At 54.2% G+C, this 20,968-nt stretch overlaps 1 protein-coding gene across 4 annotated transcripts in view; it reads left to right on the top strand.

Moving 5' to 3' along the window:
- The window catches only part of MGRN1 (mahogunin ring finger 1), a 56,455-nt gene extending 35,621 nt beyond the window's left edge, over positions 1-20,834 (top strand). Inside the window, exons 7-18 of one of the 4 annotated variants that reach the window (XM_083800878.1) lie at positions 148-200; positions 3,508-3,555; positions 9,329-9,397; positions 11,404-11,563; positions 13,793-13,902; positions 14,667-14,732; positions 16,634-16,857; positions 18,103-18,226; positions 18,739-18,784; positions 19,516-19,623; positions 20,344-20,391; positions 20,595-20,834. In XM_083800878.1, coding sequence (XP_083657004.1) covers positions 148-200; positions 3,508-3,555; positions 9,329-9,397; positions 11,404-11,563; positions 13,793-13,902; positions 14,667-14,732; positions 16,634-16,857; positions 18,103-18,226; positions 18,739-18,784; positions 19,516-19,623; positions 20,344-20,384 — 1,049 coding nt within the window. In that variant the 3' untranslated portion in view covers positions 20,385-20,391; positions 20,595-20,834. The remainder of the gene's footprint in view (positions 1-147; positions 201-3,507; positions 3,556-9,328; positions 9,398-11,403; positions 11,564-13,792; positions 13,903-14,666; positions 14,733-16,633; positions 16,858-18,102; positions 18,227-18,738; positions 18,785-19,515; positions 19,624-20,343; positions 20,392-20,594) is intronic. The other 3 variants (XM_083800877.1, XM_083800880.1, XM_083800879.1) reach the window with 3 other exon arrangements.
- The last annotated feature ends 134 nt before the right edge of the window (positions 20,835-20,968 follow it).

The following is a 20,968-nucleotide window of genomic DNA, read 5'->3' as shown; positions in this document are numbered from 1 at the left end:
TCCTCCTCCTTTTAAACTGCTAGAGGAGATGAGGATGCAATAGGTGGCAGTTTAGTCCGTTTTAGTAAATAGACTAAAATTCAGCTCATGGTAGTGTCGTGCTTGTGTTGTTTTCAAGGCTTAACCTGGACTGTTTTCTCTTTGCAGTGGTGGTTGAGGTGACAGGTCACGCCCATGTTCTTCTGGCTGCATTTGAAAAGGTAAATGAGTTCTTTTCCCTCTGTCCATGTAATTGTATATGTAAACCTTTCCGTGGGTCATTAGTTTGTATTTATATACCACTTAGCACAATGGAGTCCTGGCCTGTGACTGGGGTTCCTGAGTGCTATTGCTTGCAGCAACTGCTGTGCAGCCTGTAATTATCATTTGTACCTGAGCTGGTCAGTCAGCTGATGGCAGCTGGTGTTTCCTGTGCGTGGGGAGAGGGTGTGCCTTGGTGTCTGTGATGTTTGAGAGTGGTGAGTGTTGACCAAGGCTGCTACCATGCAGTTTACCAGGGCCTTGTGATCAGTTTGCAAAACTGGATCTGCTGTGTCCAGAGCCTGTTGCACCATTGTTTGGCCTTAGTTTACAAGTAGGACCAAGCCCTTTTAAGGAGTTGGGTTACATCCTGCATAAAGACTTAGAACTCTACCACTTTTCAGTGGCATGTTTATATGTAGCAGATGGCCACCTATACGGTGAGGCTAAGCACAGGCAGTGATAAATGTCTCTTCCCATGGTACCTGGACCATGCAAACAGTTAAAAGATCTATTACCACTCCATGTTGTCTCTGGGGTAATACTGCAGACACATGTCCTGGGCAAGCGACACATAATGACATCCTAAGATGAGGCAAGAGATGCTGGAGCAGAGTTGGGCATGCAGAGGGATGCAGCATCAATGCTGTGCTGGTAGGGACTCTACACTTCTAGGCTGGCATGTGGGCTGACTTCTCCTCGGTCTGCTTGGTTCCTGCCATGTCCAGGAGTAAGTTGCCAGGTGTTAATCCTCCTAGCTGGATAGTGTGGATGGTGACAAGCTGAGTCAGAAGGCCTGGGAAGCACAGTCAGTCCTCAGGAAGCCCTGTGGTTGGAAGGTGCTCTGAGCGTTCCTGTCACTTTTTTTGTTGGACTTAGTATGTGTTGAACTTACTCCAGACAATTAAGGGTTTGTGAGAAATGAGATGGGCAGCTGCTGCACCCCTGGAACTAGGGCAGGGTTGTTGTTCTTCTAGTTGCCTCATCCAGCTGATACCGAATACTGAACACTCTGGAATCCCTCACTCATTGTTCAGCAGCACCTGGGAGAGGACGGCGTGGGCAGCAGGCACTGGCCAAGGCTGTAGAGTTTGGAGCCCTCTTGGTGGAACAGCACTGTAGACAGAGACCTCCTAGCCTTGCAAAAGGAATGGTCAGCCATTTCTGAGGAAAGAAAAGCAGATGAGACCGCGAGCTTCCTGCACGTTGCAACCTGATTTTGAAGTATTCCATATGTGTTTACCTTCCCCATCTGCGAGACTCACCTGTGTTCCTATGGCTGCTTCCTTGAGAGATTTTTGGTTGTAGCTAGGTTCAGATTGTTCTGGATCTAGTAAAGCAAGTATAGTTTTTACTTATGAGGAGTGTGTCTAATTGTTGTTTTCCACGTATCCAAACCTAGCGCTGTTGCAGTAAGTAAGCCCAGCCTCTGTGGTCAGGGAGCAGAGCTCTCCCTTGGACCTGGATTTGTCCCAGCTTCCCATTCTAGCATCCCATGGCCAGCACTTGATAATCGTGCCTTACAGAAATATCCGTCCCTGAGGCATCTTCCAGTGGAGCAAGTTTGGTCCCCGCAGTTGTGAAAAATAGCACCTAGGCTGTGACTGACATGAGTAGGTGCCACATTTACCTGTGCATGTTAAATATGCTGGAGATTGTTATAGGTATTGTGATGTTTTCCAGTTCAGTAATGTTTTCAGTCCCAGACAGCTGTAAACCCTGAGCAAACTGTAATGCAGCTGGCTCTGGGGGAAGAAAATAGTCCCAATCCCTGCAGAGTGGTCTGGTGAGTATTGGGAATGTATTAATATGAGGGCAAAAGTGAAGCTTTGGAAACTTCTGACTCATGAGTTTGGAAAGTGGCTTGAACTGCTCCAGCTCTGCAAGAAGGATTTCAAGGATTATAGCTAATTTCCATGGACCATGCAGAGGCAAATGTCCCTTTGTGTTCAGAGAGCTGAACAAAGATACAACAAAATGGAACCAACTAAAGCTGGTCAGGCCATTCCCTCAGTGCTGTCATATGTTCAGTGTCCAGGTCTCAGCTCAAGGAATGAAACTGCTTCCCTTCTTTTTCCAGTCTGTGTGCTGTGAGAGGGAGATGCTGTCCAGTGGGGCCAATTCTTGTGTCTGATCTTTCAGCTGAATGCTTAAAACAAGATCCAAATCTTTGTTTTTATTAAAGGGCAGAGGGCAAAGTGCTTGTTGAGTTCTTTCTCTTCCCTGCTTAATTAAAATATATTCCCTATCCTTAGAATAATTGCAGCTTTTGAAGTGCAGGTACATAAATCCAGAGGAGGTTCTTGCTAATAAGCACTGCTCCTGATTGCTAGAGCATTCTCAGAGAACTGATAGACCAGCAGACCTTGGTAACTTGCTATTCGTGTGCATCTTTTAGAGCAGAATAGTAACCCTGACACTGGCCTTGTAGGTCTCTCAAAGGCAGAAACTTGGCACTTGGCACTTTGTGTTTGCCTGGAAAACGTGACTGTTTTGTTTTTTGGTGTAAAGTTGTTGTCTCTTTCTTCTGAAATTAATTCAGCAAACAGATCCATGTCTGCAACTGCTCACACCAGCAGGGCCTGCGGGAGTTTCCCCTGAACCTCCTTCCCTGCTCTCAGTATTCTGGGGGAAGAGTTAGTTTGATTGGGTTTATTTGGCCCATGTGGGTGATGGAGAAAATAGAAGCAGCACACTTCCTAACACCAGGTATATGCAGGATTGTTCCAACTCTGCCTGCTGCCACCGAGCGAATGAAATGCCAGAGGTGGTCACTGCATCTCTGAAGGTGGTGGTGTGGAGCACTTGTTTTAGACTGCATCTAGTGGACAAGCCTTCTGCTCAGCCTCGTGCCACCCCCGGCTTTCTTGGGGCTCTGGCCTCAAGAATGGCTGACTCTGGATGTTATCTGGCGTGTTAACAAATATCTCCTGCCAAATGTCGCTGGACTTGTTGAAGAAGTGTTTGCACCCAGCTGAACTGCTTGCAACCTGAAAGCATCCAGTGTGCCAGTGGATTTTTGTGTATGCTCCAGTCCACTTCAGCCAGGTTTAACTTGAGCCAAGTCCATCTAGCTCCACGCTGGACTGGACCAGGAGCGCGCCGACATCCCATTCCACTGCCTGCTGGGAATGATTGCTGGTCAGGTTGTCCTGGTTAGACACATGTGCCACCCTTCCCTTAGCTAGCAGTCAATTTTGGTCGTGAGTCTGTCTTAATTTGTACACTTTGATTGTTTAATGCATTTCTTTCTTTTTTTCCTCCTAGCATGTTGATGGCAGTTTCTCTGTGAAGCCATTAAAGCAGAAGCAGATCGTAAGTACCTGTTTCCTGTTCATTAAAGACATTTACTGGTGTCCCACAGATACCCAGCTGTACCCAACGGGAAGCTTTGATGTTAGTTCACCAGGAGCCTGAGATCTCTGCTGGTTAGCTCTGATAACACAAGCAAAGGCAGCGAGCTGCTGCTTAATGTTAGGTTAGATGTTGTGCAGCTGGGTGTGTTGGGGAACAAATACAGCAGCATGGGACTGGCTGAGCAATTGTGGGGGTCTCTTTGTCCTTCTCTGGGAGTCAGGCACTATGCGTAGATCCAGGCTTCCATATACGTTCCTGCCTTGCATGTGTTTGTTGCCTGAATACAGAACTGGCGGAGCCCTGCTAGATGTAGCACAGAACTGATATTTCCATCTCTGTATAGGTGCACATAAATTAGGTTTGCATAAGTGAGCTTAAGCGCTGTGTGCGTTAGTAATGCGAAGCACATCTGTTTTCCCATGCTGCCCGGTCACTTTAGGTTCTGTGTTTTGTGCTGTGGAAGGATATTTTTTACCCTGAGTCCTACCTGGAGGCAGAAAACTGCTAGATTTCCACATGCATGTACGTTAAGGTACTGGGGGATCTTGTGTAAGTCTTCTCCCCACACTAGCTTCCTTTTTGTGTCCATAGTATCTTTGGAGATGTCCCAAGGGACTGAGGCACACGTTACAAGGGGAAGGGCAGAAGGGAGACTGGCAAACAGGAGAATGTTAGGGTTCCAGAGCCCTCTTTAGCCCAGCCCAGTGTGGTGTGATGCGCAGAAGCTGTGCAAAGCCTTATCAAGACTGTAATTGCATGCTGTCTTGCACAGCGGGAGATACATAAGCAACTGCAAACTGCTAAGATTGCTAAGAGTTTAAGCTTCTGAAAAGGAAACTTAGTAGTGATTCCGCTGCAAGGATCAAATTGAAACGTCTTGGAGAAAGAGAAGAGATAATGTAAAAGATAGGAGTGAGCTGGTCAAGTGTGTCTGGGAGACACCCTGATTCCTGAAAAACAAAGCTGATGTGAATCTGGTGCATGGCCTTAGGAGGCACGAATTAAGAGGCAGGAATTCAGCAGATCGTGTTGTACTGAGAGCAGTGGGATCTCTGGTGGTCGCTCGTTCTCACAGAGCAGTGCTTTATTTAAAACTTGACTGAGGTGAGGGGACTTTCAGTACCTGACCAGCTTCCTCCCACCATTCCTGCTCCCGTTGGTAGTAATCCTTTTCACTGCTGGAGCTCTTGTCAGGCCTGAGAATTACTCACTAGATTTGTCTGGATTCTTCCCACATCTTGTGATTACTTCCGTGTTGCTTGGAAACTTGGCTGTTGCCATCCTTGTGATCTCTGTCCTCACTGCAGTACACACACCATGCAGTGGCCTCCTTTTCATTGTTGTTCCTGAACATACAGTATGTGCGTTGTCATCCAGGAGGGATAATCATGGATGAGGTTAGATTTGTGCTTCATGCTGCAGGAATGCATTTTTGCATTGTCTGTTTCTCCTCCACTCCCCAAACTTCACACTCTGAAGCTCCTCATCTTCTCCAGCTTTACCTCCTCCAGGCGTACTTCGGTTCCTGGCTTTTTGGTGCTCCCTCCTCTTCCTCAGGCACTTCTACAGTACTTTGGACTGCCCTGTTTTCAAGAACTAGCTCCCAGTATGGATGAACTGACAGTCTTCCCTTTTGTTCTGTAAAAATCGTTTTGCTCTGACTTCTGGTTGCCTTTTTTGTTCCAGCATGTTATCTTGTCCGATGACTGTGTTAGGATGAACTAACAGTCCCTTTCCTGACGCAGATGCAAACTGGCTGCCTCAAAGCAGCAGCTGTAAATGGCTTCCTGTCTGCAGAACCTGTCTTGCAAACTGCTTTTGGATAAAATTTCTAAGCTGTGTTGAAACTGGGTGCTTATGGAGTTGGTGTTTGGGGCAGAAGGTGCAAACTTCTTGCCCTTGACAGTTTATTATAGTTTGGAATAAATGTTAAGTACAGCAGGAAGTCGCGTGGTTTGGTGTCCCCGGACTGGCCAGAACTGCACAAATCAGGGCCCCTGCAGCCAGTGCTGTGCTGCAGCCCCAGTGGGAGCTGCTCAGCTTGCTTGCTGTGGGGTGAGAGCCTCAAGGGTGTGGGGAGATGGGAGGGCAACGTGAAATGTATCGGAAGATGAGCTGTGGTTTTCAGTCAGCCACCGTCAGCAGTTACATGACTGTGGAAGAGAAGCTGGAAGAACAGGGAGCTGGTTGGTTTTCCTTTGAGTCCACTCCAAAAAAAAAAAAAAAAAGGATGGGGGGGGAGCCTCAGGCTTCCTGTTCTGGAATTTCTATACAGAGAGTGTTTCTTTCTCTGAGAAGACAGATCTCCCTGTCGTGGGCCTTCGGGAGGGTGAATCGCTACTGCTTGCTAGAGGACACTTTTCATCCTTGACCTTTGGAGCTGGAAGTCAGCGATCCTTCAGGCCATCCACACGGGCTGCCCATGTGTTGCTGCTCTTTTACCCGGCTCTTGGGCTGTGCCCTGGAACTTGGGTTGCACTGAGGCATCTGTCCCAGGAAGGTGCCCGGTGAGGCCATCAGGACGGCACCCCCAGCCTTGCTGCAGGGTGCGCGCTGATGGGCGATCCCTTCACCCTTAGGTGTGTGCCGTGTTTCTGCTTTGTGTTCGACTTCAGCTGCTAATGAACGATGGCTAGGATTTCTCTCATCTGAATTAAATGGCCTTTCAGTACCAAGAAGGTTATTAAGTGTCTTGATTAGACACTTTCTGATGAACTCAGGGATGAATCATTTGCTCGGAGATGTCCCAGGTCAGAAACAAGCCACCAAATGGTATCAGTTACTCGTGCATGTAAAAACTGTGTGCAGTAATTCACTGTCTGTCTCAGCAGTGCTGTGCAGTCACAGCCTGTCCTTCAGACTCGCTCGTGCCCAGTGAAAGCAATATTAGCCCTTGCTGTCCAAGCTTTATCCCAGTGCTGGTGGTGAGTTACTGGCTGCTCCAGCCCGATGTCTGTTCTGAGCCCTCTGCTCCTCAGCACTTAACTCAGCTTTGTTGCAGCGTAGCTCCCGGCTAGGTCCCACACGTGTTGTTGACAGTCAGAGATGGTTCCAGAAAGGAGTCCACAGAGCATGCAGAGGCAGGTTTGTAGTGGGAACATTCAGAAGAGCCATGCTTCTGAAGGGAGAGCTTGTGTGCTCTGCTGGAAAAGGCCGCCTAGCTCTGTGGAGCAGAGCAGCGTGATGCCAGCCGTACCTTTCTCACATTTTCTTCTGCTCAGAGACAAACACTGCGTTCATGAGCTGACGAAAAGCAGCTTGTTTATCTTGCCTTTTTCTTGCCTTTTTTTTTTTTTTAATGACAGTAGTTACATGTCTGTGAGCTCTCTGAATCGGTGATGGATTATCGTGCACACTAATGCCCTGTGTGCTCCGTTCTCCATTTAGCACTCCGGACTTCCCAAATGGAGGACTGTCGTGCTGGAAGTGCTCTCTAGGGAAGTTCCCACCCTACCACAATATGGTTAGCTGACTCCTGCAGTGAAACAGTGTGTGCTTGTCTGTCTTTACTGGCAGAGCATGTATCCTTCCCACTCAGTGTTTGGTTGTGGGTACTTTTTTTTTTTTCCTTGGCAGTTTGTAAAATTTAATGCTTATATGTTCTCTCTTATGGCTTTTAAAATAGAAGCAAGCTCTTGCTAGAAGAACACACAGTACCACTGAAACTAGTGTAGCATCTGCACCCATAAGAGCACAGAGCAGCGGTCTGGAGTATATGTTGGGAGTAATCCATCTGTATAACATTGTAAACGCTTCCCCATCACTGCTTTTCTTTTGCCTTCCCCTCCTTGCCATTGCCAGGATTCCCAGGTGCCTCGTGCATGCATTGATCTCTAAAGCTCTTTGGGAGCAGGAAGCAGCAGCTAATGAGCTTGGCTGCTTTGATCTCTCAGCCAAGATCAGTTATAATGTATGTACCAACCTGTTTTTAAAAAAAAAAAAAAAAGAACAGGATTGAATACAAACAGATGGAATAGCAGAAAAACACGACCTGGATTTGGCCAGTGGCTCCCGTGTGCATCAGCTGAGGCTGTATATAGCAACAAGAAGCCTTTGGAAGGATGATGTGGTGCAGGATGCGTTGGAGAAGCGAGAAGGTGAAGGACTGCATTGTGCAATATCACCTACTCCTCCTTATTCACCCCTGTTTATTTTACTGCTTTAAAACCTATAGCTCTTACTACAGAGATCTCTGTTGCACTGCTCGTCCTTTTCTGACTGGGATGTGAGGTTCTCATGGGGTTTTTAGAGGCAAGCAGTAAAATGAATACAAAATCCTGCAGAAACTCGCCTCTCCCTTCCTGACATCTTTTGCTCTTTGGGTTGACCACTTCTGCACTCACTATCACTCATCATGATCCTCCGAGGAGCCAGGATGCTGTAAGAAGAATCTCTTTGAAATGTCGAGTTATAAAAGGACAGCTCCCACATAATTGTTCCCAAACTTCCTGGGTGAGTTGTGAGACACTGCAGAGGATTTTGCTCGGCAGCCCAACTGCTGACCTCATTGCCTTGAAATGCAGGCCTAGAACAGATTGTCTGTAAAAGCTGCACGCTGAGCTAAACAGGGAGACTCTGGAATTAGTTTGTTAAAGCTGCTGCATCCCAGCTCAGAGCATTTCGAAACCGGCAAGCAGGATGGATATAACTAGCTTCTGCCCCCAGCTTGGAACGTGGTGTATTCTGCATCACGGGAAGCCCACTGCACAGCCATTGCTCTTCTGAGCACCTGGCTTGACAGAAAAGGGAGAGAGGGGCCGATTACACCTGGAAATGCCAAAAGCCCTGGGAGAATGGTGAGCCATTGAAACACGGCTGTCAAAGCCATTGAAACCCAGTGGCTTGGCTTCACTGCATGGTGTCAGCTGGACAGTTGCTGGAGCTGACGGGAAGGCATTTCCTTCCCTTATTCACTCGGTGTGTCAGCTGGGTACCTTGCAGCTGCTTCACCGTGCTAACCGTTGCTGGGTTTTGTGAGGAGGCGCGCACCTTGCTCTGGGGAAGCTGTGCAGCAGCAAATCCTGTGAGACGTGGGGCTGTGAACAATTCCCACCTGTGCCTAGCACTGCTTTCTGCTGCCGCGCTCCAATTTAGAGATGCCACCAAGGGCCTGGAGACGGCAATAAGTGACACTGCACTAACTTAGTGCTGTCCCTCAGATGCTTCCCCTGCTAAGGGAGATAGTTTGCCCGTCTTCAGGAGCTTGACCTTACGCTCGCAGGCAATGAAGAGGGCAGAGTAGTGCAGCCATTGATGTGCCGGTGATGAACTGTTGGCACAGCACCAGAGTGGCGATCGTGCCTGGCCTCTCCTGAGCTTACAAAGGTGGGTGGAAATTCATCCTGGCTAAAGTTAAGCCGTGCTTCACAGAAAGAAGGGTCTGTGGAAGACTGATTGCCTCTGGCTTGTTTGAGCTTTGGGCATGTGTTCCCTTGTGATCTCTGAGACAAGCAGAGTGTGTGTGTTTGAGATGATCTTGACAGTGTTTGAAGTGGCCGGTTGGGCTCTCAGCTCAGACCAGATGAGACAGGCACCGCTTTGGAGCAGGGACAGACTCATTCTCCTGGCTATCCTTTGTGATGTTTGTTTCTGTGAACGTTTTCCAGCAGCTCTAGGGGAGCTGGTTGCTATGGGTGTGATGTGGACGTTTTGACTCAGGAAGGGAGGGAAGATGATCATTAAACAGCAGTGACAGAGTGGCTGGCACTCTAACTGGTGTCTTCTTCCCTAGGTTGACCGGGTGAGCTACCTGCTTCAGGAGATCTACGGCATCGAGAACAAAAACAACCAAGAGACCAAGGTAAAGGCGCTCAGAAGGCTCCTGCTCCCTGAGGGGCGGGTTTCCAGCCTGCACCTCCTGCTTTCAAGCTTACGTACGAGTTTTGGCAGGGCAATATGAAGATGCTTCCCAAAATGCCCACCGAGTCTGTGGCATTACTGCAGGCGCTGAGGAAGCCTAGGGATGGCAGGCGTCTTCACTGTTATAAGACCTGAACTATCAGTGGAGTCGTAGGCTCTTCAGGATATTCCCTGGGGTGGGCAACGCTGGGAAGAGGTGTTTCAGAGCCCGGAGGGGCAGTCCTGAGGCTGCTTTTGGTGCCCTGAGGCTGCTGGCCAGTCTAGGTGCTTCCCAGTTTCTGTTGCAGTGCAGGGAACTGAGCTGTGTAGGGCTTGCTTGCCCAGAGAGCAAGCTGGAGTCACCCACGGGAGGGAGTGCGGCATCATTAACGTCCAGGGATGCATACAAGATGCCTTAACCAGAAACACTGCCCATCTTGCTGCGTAGCCCCAGGCAGATTGTGTGACTGCTTCGTGCTTGCTTTAGCCTTATGTAGAGCTGCCCTTTGCTGCCACCTGGGCTGCAGAACATACCAAGCGCTGGCCTCAGACTGCTCTCGTGTCTGTTAGTGTGTGATTTGCAAAAAAAGGAGAAGCCAGACTTCCTCTCCAAGTAACGTGGTGTCCTGCCCAAAGCGTACTGTGATCTCCATTTGCCTGTGCCAACAGGTCGCACCTGCAGAGGCAGGAGGGAGAAGATTTATTTTGCAGCAGATCGTTTTAAGAGGATTAAAAGCTTCTGTTTAGGTCTTGCAGGGTCATGGGACGAATCTCTTGATGCAGCCATCACACGTGTGGCTTATCAGACAGGCGGCTTGGGACCGTTTCTGTTCTTCCTGGTGTACTTAGTGAACCATATGACCAGGAAAACAAAAAGCCTCCCCTCCCCACCTCCCACAGAGATGAGGAGTGCGTGTGATGGGACAGGCAGGTGTGCAGCCTTTTGCTGGCAGCCAGAAGGGCAGGTGTGGATGTGGCAGCGGCAGATGCTGTTTATGGCTGTTTAAGGCTGCCTGTGGTGTGGCACGCGTTAGCCCTGGAGCACCAGAGGGGCCTCGTGAAGTGGTTCTGATGGGAACAGGTAAAGGTGGAGGGGGACCTATGCTGGGTTACCAGTTTGTTGGGCCCTGGCGTAACTTTTGTGGCATTGGTAGGGAGACTGGGGGATCTCAGGTGTCAGTGCTGAGCCCTAGTGGTAGGAGGGTGTGCTTCTCCTCCCATAAGTAGCTCGCTGAGTGACTCTGATCCAAGCTATAGGGCTCTGAGTGATGGAAAAAGTAGCACGATGCAGGTTCACATTGAATGGGTTCACCATGACCTTTTCGCCAGGTTAGCTGTGAGCAGGTGAGCACCCCAGGCTGGTTCTCCTACAGCTACGTCGAAGCTTGTGCCAGCACCAGGGACTGGGAAAGGTGGCAGGAGGGCCGTTCACTCGGTCAGAGGAGCTGTGGAACCTGCGCCAGGCACGGCTGGGGTGCTTCCTCCTGTCCAGACCTGGGACAGCCTGACCTGCTGCACTCAGCAGCCCCTCCTGGGAACCTGCTCTCCGTAGATGTGGAGCAGAAAGGCTCTGCTGCCAGGAGCCTGCTCCGTGCAGACCCTTGGGTATTACCAGGCTGGCGGCAGGCAGGAGCTTGTTCTTGGTCCCCCTCAGCCCCAAAGGGGCTCCCCGCTGCTCTCAGCATGGCTCTGGGAAGAGACAGCTATGCCGTGAATTGGCAGCACAGTGCCCTGCTCCCTGGCCGTCAGTGAGCTCGGAGCAGAGCCCTGAGAGGAAGGGGTGTCCGCAGCAGGGCTGCGTGGGCTGGCACTTGTTCTCCTGGAGAACCGCCTGCTGAGAGCTGAAGAAAGAGGATGCCAGCGCTCTCACGGAGTTTTGGGTGGGAAATGTCCCCAGGCTCCGCAGTCCCTTGGCAGTTCAGCATGGCCCTTTCCGTTCACATGCCAAAGTCTTTCCTCTTATTGCAGCCTTCAGATGACGAGAACAGTGACAACAGCAACGAGTGTGTGGTTTGCCTGTCGGACCTCCGCGACACTCTCATTCTGCCCTGCAGACACCTCTGTCTGTGCAATTCCTGCGCTGACACCCTGCGCTACCAGGCCAACAACTGCCCCATCTGCAGGCTGCGTGAGTATGTGCCCAGGAAACAAGGGCCTCTTTCTGCCTTCCTCGCTTCCTGTTAGGTCAGTGTGGGCTGTGAGGATGAGTATGTGTTTCATTTACCCTATCCCAAGGCTCAGCACGAAACGTGCTGCTGCTCAGACTGACATCTGGAGGTTCCTGGCACCTCCAGTTGAATAGGGAGGGAGGAAACAGGAGAATAGCCCTTCGTCCAGTGCCTCCCTGGGCGTCTGCTCTCTCCTCTCCCTCTCTTCTGAAGGTGCAGGTGCTCTGAGCAGTGCCAGGTAGGTGGTGGTTGTGTTTTGGTGAGGGAGGTGGAAAATCTCCCAAAGGAGGGAACGTAGAATTTTATCCTGAGTGTATCTGGCCTAGACAGCATCCAGCCCCCCTGGAGGGTTCCCCAAGTACTTTGCATGATTTTTTTTTTTCCCTCTGACTACCTTATGTAATCTTCACCACAGAGGCAGAGACGAGAGCACAGTCAGTTGGGAGTCGTTTGCTTTGTCCGCACCTGCTAAGCGAGGTGTCTGGCAGCACTGGCTCTGGTGCAGCTGAAACTGCAGCACTGGCTTGGTGCCATCCCACTGCTGTTAACACGACTCCCTCGAGTTTTCTCTTAAAACAGACAAAACCCACGTTGCTCTGCGTGGTGCTTCCCTGGCCCTGGGTTAGTCACCCACGGGGTTGGGGTCTCCAGTTCCCAAGGCGGATCTGAAAGTGGAGGTGGGCCAGCGTGCGGCTGCAGCGCTCCTCGCCGTCTGGAGCGAGCTGGTGCGCTGCTGGTAGGTCTCGCTGACCGCAGGGAGCGAGGTGATCCTCCCTGCTGGGGCCAGCCACGGCAGGAGGGGAAGGTGATACAGAGCAGTGGCTGAAAGCAAAGCCGCTGGAAATCTCAAAGCGCTTCTGTGTGTTAGATGCACCCGTCTCCAGACCTCTCCTCTTACTCTGCGTGCTCCTGCTTTTCCCTTTTGCTTGGGGGTCAGCCCGGTGGTTCCGCCTGTTTGCCGTGTGGGGGCCAGCAGGGCGGGTACTGAGTGCGCAGCCCCGATTTTCTTCCCGCTCGAGGCTCTCAGGAGAGCTGGGAGGTTCTGCTTCAACCTGCATTGCTCAGCTCCCCAAAGATGGAAAAAGTGGAATATCCATTCTGACACTCAGGCAGCACTTGCTAAATTCCATATCTTTTCACAACGGCACAGAGACACAGGAGCCTTGAGAAAATGCCCGTGTCTTGGCTGGAATAGGTAGCTCATGCATTTTACCCTGCACTTCGTCTCTGAGGTATTTCATTGTTCCTTACTGAAACTTCTTAGGGAAAGAAAAAAAGAGCCTCAGATAGATGTTTGGCCTGAGAAATTAAGTCTAAACAGTGCAAACTTGGCAAAGATGCAGTAACTGAAAGCAAGATCTTATCAGAGGAAGTGCCAAACAGCCGTGACTATAAGTAGCACAACTTAAAACATGGAACAGCATTATCTCATCTGTATTCTGGGATGGGTTAGGTTGTATTTGTTTGAAAAGCATCCCTGTGTTGGACTTCCTGGGAATCTGCATCTGGGGTGCGCAGATGCAGCAAGGATAGATTTGCACCTCTGTCCTCTGGCTTGAGGCCGATCTTGCGAGCGGCTGGGTGCAGCAAGGAACGGGGAAATGCCTGGGCTTTTCCTTATGCACAAGCAAGTCCTCACAGCTGCATCAGAACAGATGGCTGGCTCCTTCCTACACCTTTGGCACAGAGGAACTAGCAATATTAAAGATCTGCAGATAGAAAATCTGCAGGGCAGGGAGTGGAGATCAAAGCTGTTGTGGTGGGAGGGCCAAGGGATCACTGTGCTGGAGACAGGATTTTAGCCATCACCCTCTCGCTGGTGCGGAGTCTCTCACCAGCATAGCACTGGCCAGCGAGCAGCTGGTAGCAGGCCTGATGCTGAGAGGACGTTCAGGGCCAGCTGGGCCCCACGGCTGAGACTCGTGGGGTCTGAATGAACCCAGAGTGGTTTTACATGAGGTCCCCCCCATTCTTTAGCTTGCGGCGTGTTGCCCGAGGCTGAGCGCGGTCTTTCTTACCCTGCCGTACAGTATCGGGTGCGATTGTCCAGCAGCCAGACCACAGTGCTTGGCTTTGGTGTGGTCCCTGCTCCCTGCTCCCCGCCAGCACAGGTGGCTCTCCCGCTGACGAGGAGCTGCGGCGTGCAGCTGGCGTGGCCGCGCGTTCACCTGCCTGCTCTTCTCTCCCAGCCTTCCGCGCCCTGCTGCAGATCCGAGCTGTGAGGAAAAAGCCAGGGGCTCTGTCACCGGTGTCGTTCAGCCCTGTCCTGGCACAAAGCGTTGACCATGACGAGCACTCCGTAAGTAACCCCCTGCCCAGTACGCAAAACCTGGGTGCTGGTCTCAGCCTGGGCAGGCAGCGTGCGCGTGCACAGGTTGCTTGGCCTGCTGGCCCTTCTGGAGAGCTGGGACCTTCCCTTCCCTGGGTCAGTTATATGAAGGTACAGAAATGTGGCAGACTCAAGACACCTGGCTGGGCAAATGGGGGTGACAGTTTGACTTGCACGCACACCTGCGTGGCAGCACATTCTGATGAAGTCCCTTGGCACTGGGATTCCCAGCGTGGTAACAGAAAGGCTTCTCTGTGCCAGCCTCCCTCAGTGATCGGGATCTGGCAAGCAGCTGAGCGAGCACGGGATGGAAAATGCAGTGCTGCTGGCCTCAGGGCCAAGTCACACGTCTCTGGGGTGCTGAGGGCAGAAGCTCATTGCCTGAGCAGTGCTATTGCACAGCTGGCTCTGTCGAGACACGAGCTTGGAGTGAGGAGAGGGAGATCTGCCACTAGATCATCTTACAGTCCTTAAGGGGAACAGAAGGGGATTGTCACAGAAGCAGCCTAGTTTTATCCATCTGTCCTCTTCAGCATTGGAGTCCTGCTGCCTAAAACCAGGGCTAAGAGATAGGGCAGGGGGAGAAACCGCAAGGGTTGTTGTAAAGAAGAGCATGGTGTTTAGCTAGAGGAAGGTGGGTGCTGTCACCTGGAGCGAGGTGAGGAAATACTGGGTGTCTCTGTGTTACTAACCTCAAGAAAAAAATACTTCAAAACATGGTTTTCTCTTGGCAGTGTCTCTTTAAACCCCTTAAAGTGAACACTGTCTCCCTGCCCAGCAGGAAACCTAGAAGGGAAACAGTAAGTGGACTTGGTTGTATTTGTCTCCTATGGTGATTATTTGCCAGCAGTGTCACTAGCACGTGAAAGTGTTACACACACGAGGGCTTGCTAACACGCTGGGTTTGACTTGTGCCCCTGCACAGCCTGCAACACTCGAGTCCTGTCTCCGTGTTAGCGATGAGATGCTCACACCCTGCACAGACGATCACTAACCTCCCTGGCTTGCGTGCAGAGGAATAAACAAGACAGGAGCAGCTCACCAGAGGGATCTGATGCTGACTCTCAGGGGCTGCCTCACACTCCAGAGCCTGGCTGCAGAAGGCATTTTCGTAGCTTCGTAGGGCTGTAGGCAAGCTGCTGTCCCCTTGCCTCATACAAAAGCTCCCTCTCACGTGTCTCATCCCTTGGCAGCTTGGTGTGGGCACTTCTCACTGTGGTTTCTAGCCTGGTGCTGGGATGTAGAGGTAGACAAATAGGCACAGCTGGACTTGGTTTCGCATCAGGAGCGCTGGCTGCTGTGGGCTGTTTGGCTTTTACAGAAACAAGAAGGATAAAGCTTGTTTTGTTGAGAACTCTCCAAGTTGGCGTGAGAGTTTGTATACAGAATGTCGTGCTGGGGACAGCGTAAATGGCAACTATGGGGGACTGGGAGCCCAGAAGTGGAAAGATGAGGGAGGCCCCTACACCAGGCAGGGTCTGTTTGTCCCCTCTTTGTGTACTCCCACTGAATGCAGCCAGTTGTCAACAGTATTAAGGAGGCTGCAGTCTTCCTCAGGCTGGCCTGGATGCTCAGACTGAGGAGGAATGTGGCTTGTTAGATCTGGGGAAAGCCTAAGGCTTGGTCCAGATGATGGGGCTATGGCAAATTTGGAGTGGCCCTGGCTCTGTGCGGGCCTCAGCCAGCGGCCAGTACTCCTGCTGGAGCAATGGGGTCTAGGGTGGTGCGGTGGAAAGTGGCACAGGAGAGAGAACAGAGCAGTGTCTCTCTGGACTGCTCGAAAGCTCATTAGTTTCAGCCCGGGTGTTGTAGTCAGTGGCTGAGAGATCGTCCTCCAGCCTCTGAGCTGTGCCACGTGGCCTGAGCTTTTGCTGATGTGAACCAAAGCGAGCAGCCTTTGAACCCTCAGACCTTGGTCTACACAGGCAGAAGAAAGCATCCCAAACTTGAGCCAGGGGGTTTTGCCTCCCCCATCTCTCTGTGTACAAAATAGCACCTGTGAGCTGCTGTCTGGAAGTGAAATGCCTGTGGGGCTGGCTCTTGAACCTGCGTCCTGCAGGTGGCAGCAACTCTGAACTTACTCCTTGTTCAGCTGATTTGGTTTCTCACGATCCCCAGCTGTGGTCTTGGGCACAAGCTCATAAATATCCCAGGGTTATTTTTTGGGGGATATAGGTTGATGCATGGCCCCAGCTGCCACTCATTCTCTCCTTCCCCATCAGATCTGGCTCCTTCTGTGACCACAGGTGAGTCAGTTGAGCTATCAGCTCACCCCCAAACTAGTGGCTGTGTTGGAACAGGTTGCTGAGGACGGTCACCCGCAGCCATGCAGTCAGGAGATCCAGCGCAGAAGCTACAGGAGCTCATGGCCAGGCAGTTCAGAGTTCAGCAGCATCACGCCAGCTTTGGTACAGCCCAGAACCACGTCCCTGAGGACGCAGGGACGGAACAGATTAAATTAATCTAAGCCTGGACTGCTGCAGTCTTGCCTCTTTGTTTGCGGTGGGCTGGGCTGCCCGCGGCCTGCTGGGTGGCGGCATGAACTCCATTTACCTGAGTCCGCAGGGCCGTAACGACGATAAGGATTTGGGGAGTTCCACTGACGGGCTGTGCAGTGCTGGGTTGCAGCTGGGCCTCCCCTTGGGGGGGTCTCCAGCCTGGTGAGGGTTTCTTAACGTGCCCCTCTCTTTCTCACCCGCAGAGCTCTGACAACATCCCTCCGGGCTACGAGCCCATTTCCTTGCTGGAAGCTCTGAACGGCCTTCGCTCTGTTTCCCCCTCCATCCCGTCAGCTCCTCTGTATGAAGAAATCAACTACTCTGGCGTGGTGGATGGCATGCCCCCTGCGAGCCGGCCGCTTGTTGGGATGGACAGAGCCATGGAGAGCAGCCACCAAAAGGGCAAGCGGAGCAAGTCTCCAGATAGGTCAGCATGGGGACAGAGGGGTCCACTCTTCTTGCAAGCCCCGACAGCTTGTGGCCACGCGTACTGGGAGCTGAGAGAGGGCTCTGGCACTGGCTGGTCCTATTGCTGGTGGCACTGCTACCTTGCAATGTCAGGAGGCCAGCAGGTACTCACGGCAGTGAGAGAATTGGGGCACCATCTCTGTGCTCAGCCTAAAGTCACCAGCTCGTGTCCCCTAAGGGTTGGCTTGGAGATGTCTTCCTTTCTAACGCAGTTTTTCCCTCAACTTGTGTTTGACATCGAAACCTTGCTGGATTTCAGCTTTCCATGGAGTTCCCCAGGACCAAAAGAATGGGGGGAGAAGTGCCCTGAATTTCAGAGGACAAAATGCTGAGTTGGGATCCTTCAGTTGTTGTCTGAGGCCTCCTCTGGTGGCTTTGTGGTGGAGGATGTAGGTGTGGATCCTGCGGAGTGTCCCTTGCAGGGCCGTACAGAAAGCTGAGTCAAGTGGGGTCAGGCTGTGTTTGTTGTGGCGCTCCTCGCTGCGCTCCAGCTGCTCGCTGCTTTTTGCCACCTCCTCATCACCAGCAGGTCACTGCCTGCTGAGAAGCCCGCCCCAGGGCTTGGCAGGACCCCAGGGGGCTGAAGTTTGCAGCCTCGTCCTGACTAGGGTGAAAGGGAGGTAAGGACGTGATCTTCACAGATTGTCATGAGGAGAAGGAAAAGAGGCTGGAAGAAAGGAACCACGACTGCCTCCGTGTCACTTTGCTAGGACCTGGAGTCAGAGCTGTTCTGGAAGTGCTGTTGTACGTCCCGTGGTGCACAAGGAGGCGGCTGGGCACGGTTTTGAAGTGAGGCCCGTGTCTGCTCTGTGATTTTCCGTTCCAAATTTTCCCCTAGGAAGGGACCCCGTAGTGGAGCTGCAGCCCTGAAGGCGTGGGGCAGCGGTGGCCCTGGGCCCCTTGCCTTCCGCGAGAAGGCAGGATCTGTGCTAGCTGCGCTGTTACCCTAGCGGAGCTCTGCACCGCGCGGGTCTGTCCCGGGAGCGCTGCTGTTCTTCTCTGCTGGTCGTAGCTGATTTTGAGAGCTGTGGTGAGCTGAGCTCAACAGCTTGAGCTCCTGCGTTGCCTTACTGCTGGTGGGGGGTGTGCTGGGCAGGGGATGGGGCAGGGGTGGGGACCGCTTGAGCCGTCACCCCCGAACCTGCCAGGAGCACGGTGCTGGCAGCGCTGTGGCTCCTTGCAAGCGGCGTTTCTCTTGCTGCAGCACGCTGCGGTCTCCCTCGTCCCCGATCCACGAGGAGGATGAAGAGAAGCTCTCCGAGGACTCGGACTCACAGCCGGCGCTGGGCGGGGGCGAGCTGGTCCTGAGGGAGACCAGCTCCCCAGAAGTAAGTCTGAGCTCTTCTGGGAGCTGCTCTGAGCCAGAGCTGGCCCGTGGGGCTTCTGGGACACGAGGCGCCTCCTGAAGGGGCGTCACTTCCTCAGTGACAGGGTAAAAGACAGGGGCATGAGCACGAGTAGCCCAGAGCCAACAGTCTGAGCCGCTTCCATTTACCTACAGGGCTCCCTGTGTAAGGACATAGCCTGTCCTAACGTGTCCTGGGAACCGGGAGGTGGGAGAGCCCCACTCGGCTGCAGACAGCGCGTGTTGGGGCTGACACTGGCCCAGCACCATCCTTGAGGAGCCCACCGGTGTTTAGGGCAGGGCTGGAAGCTGGGCTTTGTTCTTCCAGCATCCACGGGGCTCTTCTGCTGCCATTGTAAAGCCGCCCATGGTGCTGCTGCGCCCCTTGCTCCTCCCTGACATAAGTCCCTGGCCTTGAGTACAGCCCTGCAGAAAGCGAGAGGAGGAGACAAGTGCAGTGAAGGCCGAAGTAACTTGTGCTGTTCCTTCTTACAGAGCGTGGCAGGGGAGGAGATCGAGGAGGCCTTGTCCCTGCAGCAGGGTGAGTGTACACTCGGCCCTGGGGGCCATCAGGCCTTGTTTTGGTGTGAAGGGGACAGCTAGGCGCTGGACATACAAGTTCAGGACCATCTGGCTCCTGAAATCCATCGCTCTGAGCTGCTGTGTTTCACCAGAGACAGCCAGCAGGGCTTCTCCTGGGAAGGGGGGGAGAAACGTCAACAGCTCTCCCCAGGTTATTTGCCAAGCATCTCTTCTTGCTCTAAGTTCTGCACAAGTAGCTGTGTTCGGTTCAGCAGAGCTGGGCTCCTCCGCTCCTCAGTGGCCCTGCTCCCGTGCTCAGGCCTTGCCCAGGGATGGGGTGGGAGAGCCTTTGGAGCTGACAGGCAAAACGGCAGATCCTGGAGCCTTGTAGGGGTTCACCCCAGCTTGAAAGCCTGCAGCTGATGCCTCACGCAGCTGCTGCCCACCCTCCTCAGTGCCATGTGTCATGCTGCACGGCAGGGGAGCAGTGCCCGGCTACGGACCCAGCTTCTCCTAGCACAGTGCTGGCTACAGCTGTTCGTGCCACGGGCTCATGCTGCTGAAGGGGAGGTGGCTGCACGCACCGCTGTGGTGCCGGTGAGGTCCTGGGTGCCTTTTGGGACATCAGCCTGCTTATGAAACACCGTGAGCTGGGCCAGTGTGCCCAGCTGTGCCAAGCCCCCTTCCTCACACGGAGGGCAGCCTGTTCTGGAGCCCGCACTGATGGGCAGCGCTCTTGGCTGGTTCCAGGTAGCTGCCCTCCCTCTGTCGAAGACGTCCTGCAGGATGGCGGCTGTGGTGAGCACAGGAGCCTGACGCAGCCCGAGACCGACCCTCCGGTAGATGTCTACCTGCCAGGTAACGGCCGCGCCGCTGGGGGTGTGGGGGTGCCGCAGACTGGGGTGCGCTGTGCTTGCAGCTCCGGGCACTGAGGTGCCCGTGGGGGGGCTGTGGACTCGGTACCCAACCCCCTGGCACCTTCCCAGCTGGGCCGGCGTGCTGCAGGCTCGCATCCTTTGGGGCCTGGGTGTGACACCCAGGGGCCACAGGATCAGCGTGTGGGGTCCTGCTTCCTAGCAGCGTGCAGAGCTAGCTGCTGCCCTCGGGGAGCTGTGGTGCGGGGGGCTAACTGACACAGGGGTACCTCGCCCCCTTCTCTCTCTTCCTCCCTCACCCTGTTGTCTCTGTCCTTCCCCCTTTTCTCCTCTCCGGGCTGCAAGCTGCTCGCTGGCGCCGGGGGCCCGTTTTCACGACAGCGGCCTCCTGCGCCTCCGGGAGGGATGCTCCACACCCAGCCACGACGAGTGCGGCGTGGGGTGAGCCCCAGGCGGCCCCTGGACGCCGCTGCCCTCAGCTCGAGGGAGGGGAGCCGGCCTGGCCGGAGCCTGAGCTGGGGCGGTGGCCGCAGGCCCGGCCCTGTGCCGTGGGGCTGCCTGGGGGGGGGACGGCCGGGGGGAGCCGCGCCGGGCTGCGGAGCCGCCGTTGCAGCCCGCGTTCTCCCGGCCTCGCGGTCCGCGCCGGGCACCTCTCTAACGCCTGCTTCCCTCTGTCTGCCTTCCTCCCTCCTGGCCTGGGCAGCACTGGGTCCCGACTCCTGCTCTATCGGTATAGAGGAGTAAGCCGCCGGTACGTCCGCTCCTCCTCCTCGCACGGCGCCGCGGGGCGGGGCAGGACCCCCCCGGGCGGGCCGCCCCCCTGCCCCGGGCCCCCCCCCGGGGCTCCCCGCCGGGCTCCCGCTGCCCCCGGGGCGCCCCCCGGCCCCGTCCCCTGCCTGCCCCGGGCCGGGCCCGGCCCTGCCCCCGCTGACCTCCGCCCTTCTCCCCCCCCAGGCTCGTCCGACTTCGCCCAGGCGCTGCCCGGCCGCGGCCCCGCGCAGCCCCTCCTGCTGGAGCCGACGCGGCTGCACCTGGAGGACGAGCACAGCCGGCCCTGAGCGCCCCGCACCGGCACCGGCACCCGAACGCCCCGGGCCGGGGGGGGGGTAGTGGGGGGGGGGGTTCCGTGGCGGCGCGGGCGGGGCCGGGAGCTGCCGGGCCCCGCGGCACGGAAATAAAAGGGCGGGCACCGGCCGCTGGCCTCGCTGCGGGCTGCGGGGGGCGGGGAGGGGCTGCGGGAGGGGGCGGGGCTGCGGGGAGGGGGCGGGGCTATGGGTGGTGGAGTCGAGGGGCGGGGCCCGGCTCAGGCGGAGGCCCCGCCCCCTTCT

This window comes from Anser anser (assembly GCF_964211835.1).
Source record: "Anser anser genome assembly, chromosome: 15".
NCBI lineage: Eukaryota > Metazoa > Chordata > Aves > Anseriformes > Anatidae > Anser > Anser anser.
The sequence above is the reverse complement of the archived record's forward strand: the minus strand, read 5'-3'. Positions and strand labels throughout refer to the sequence as shown.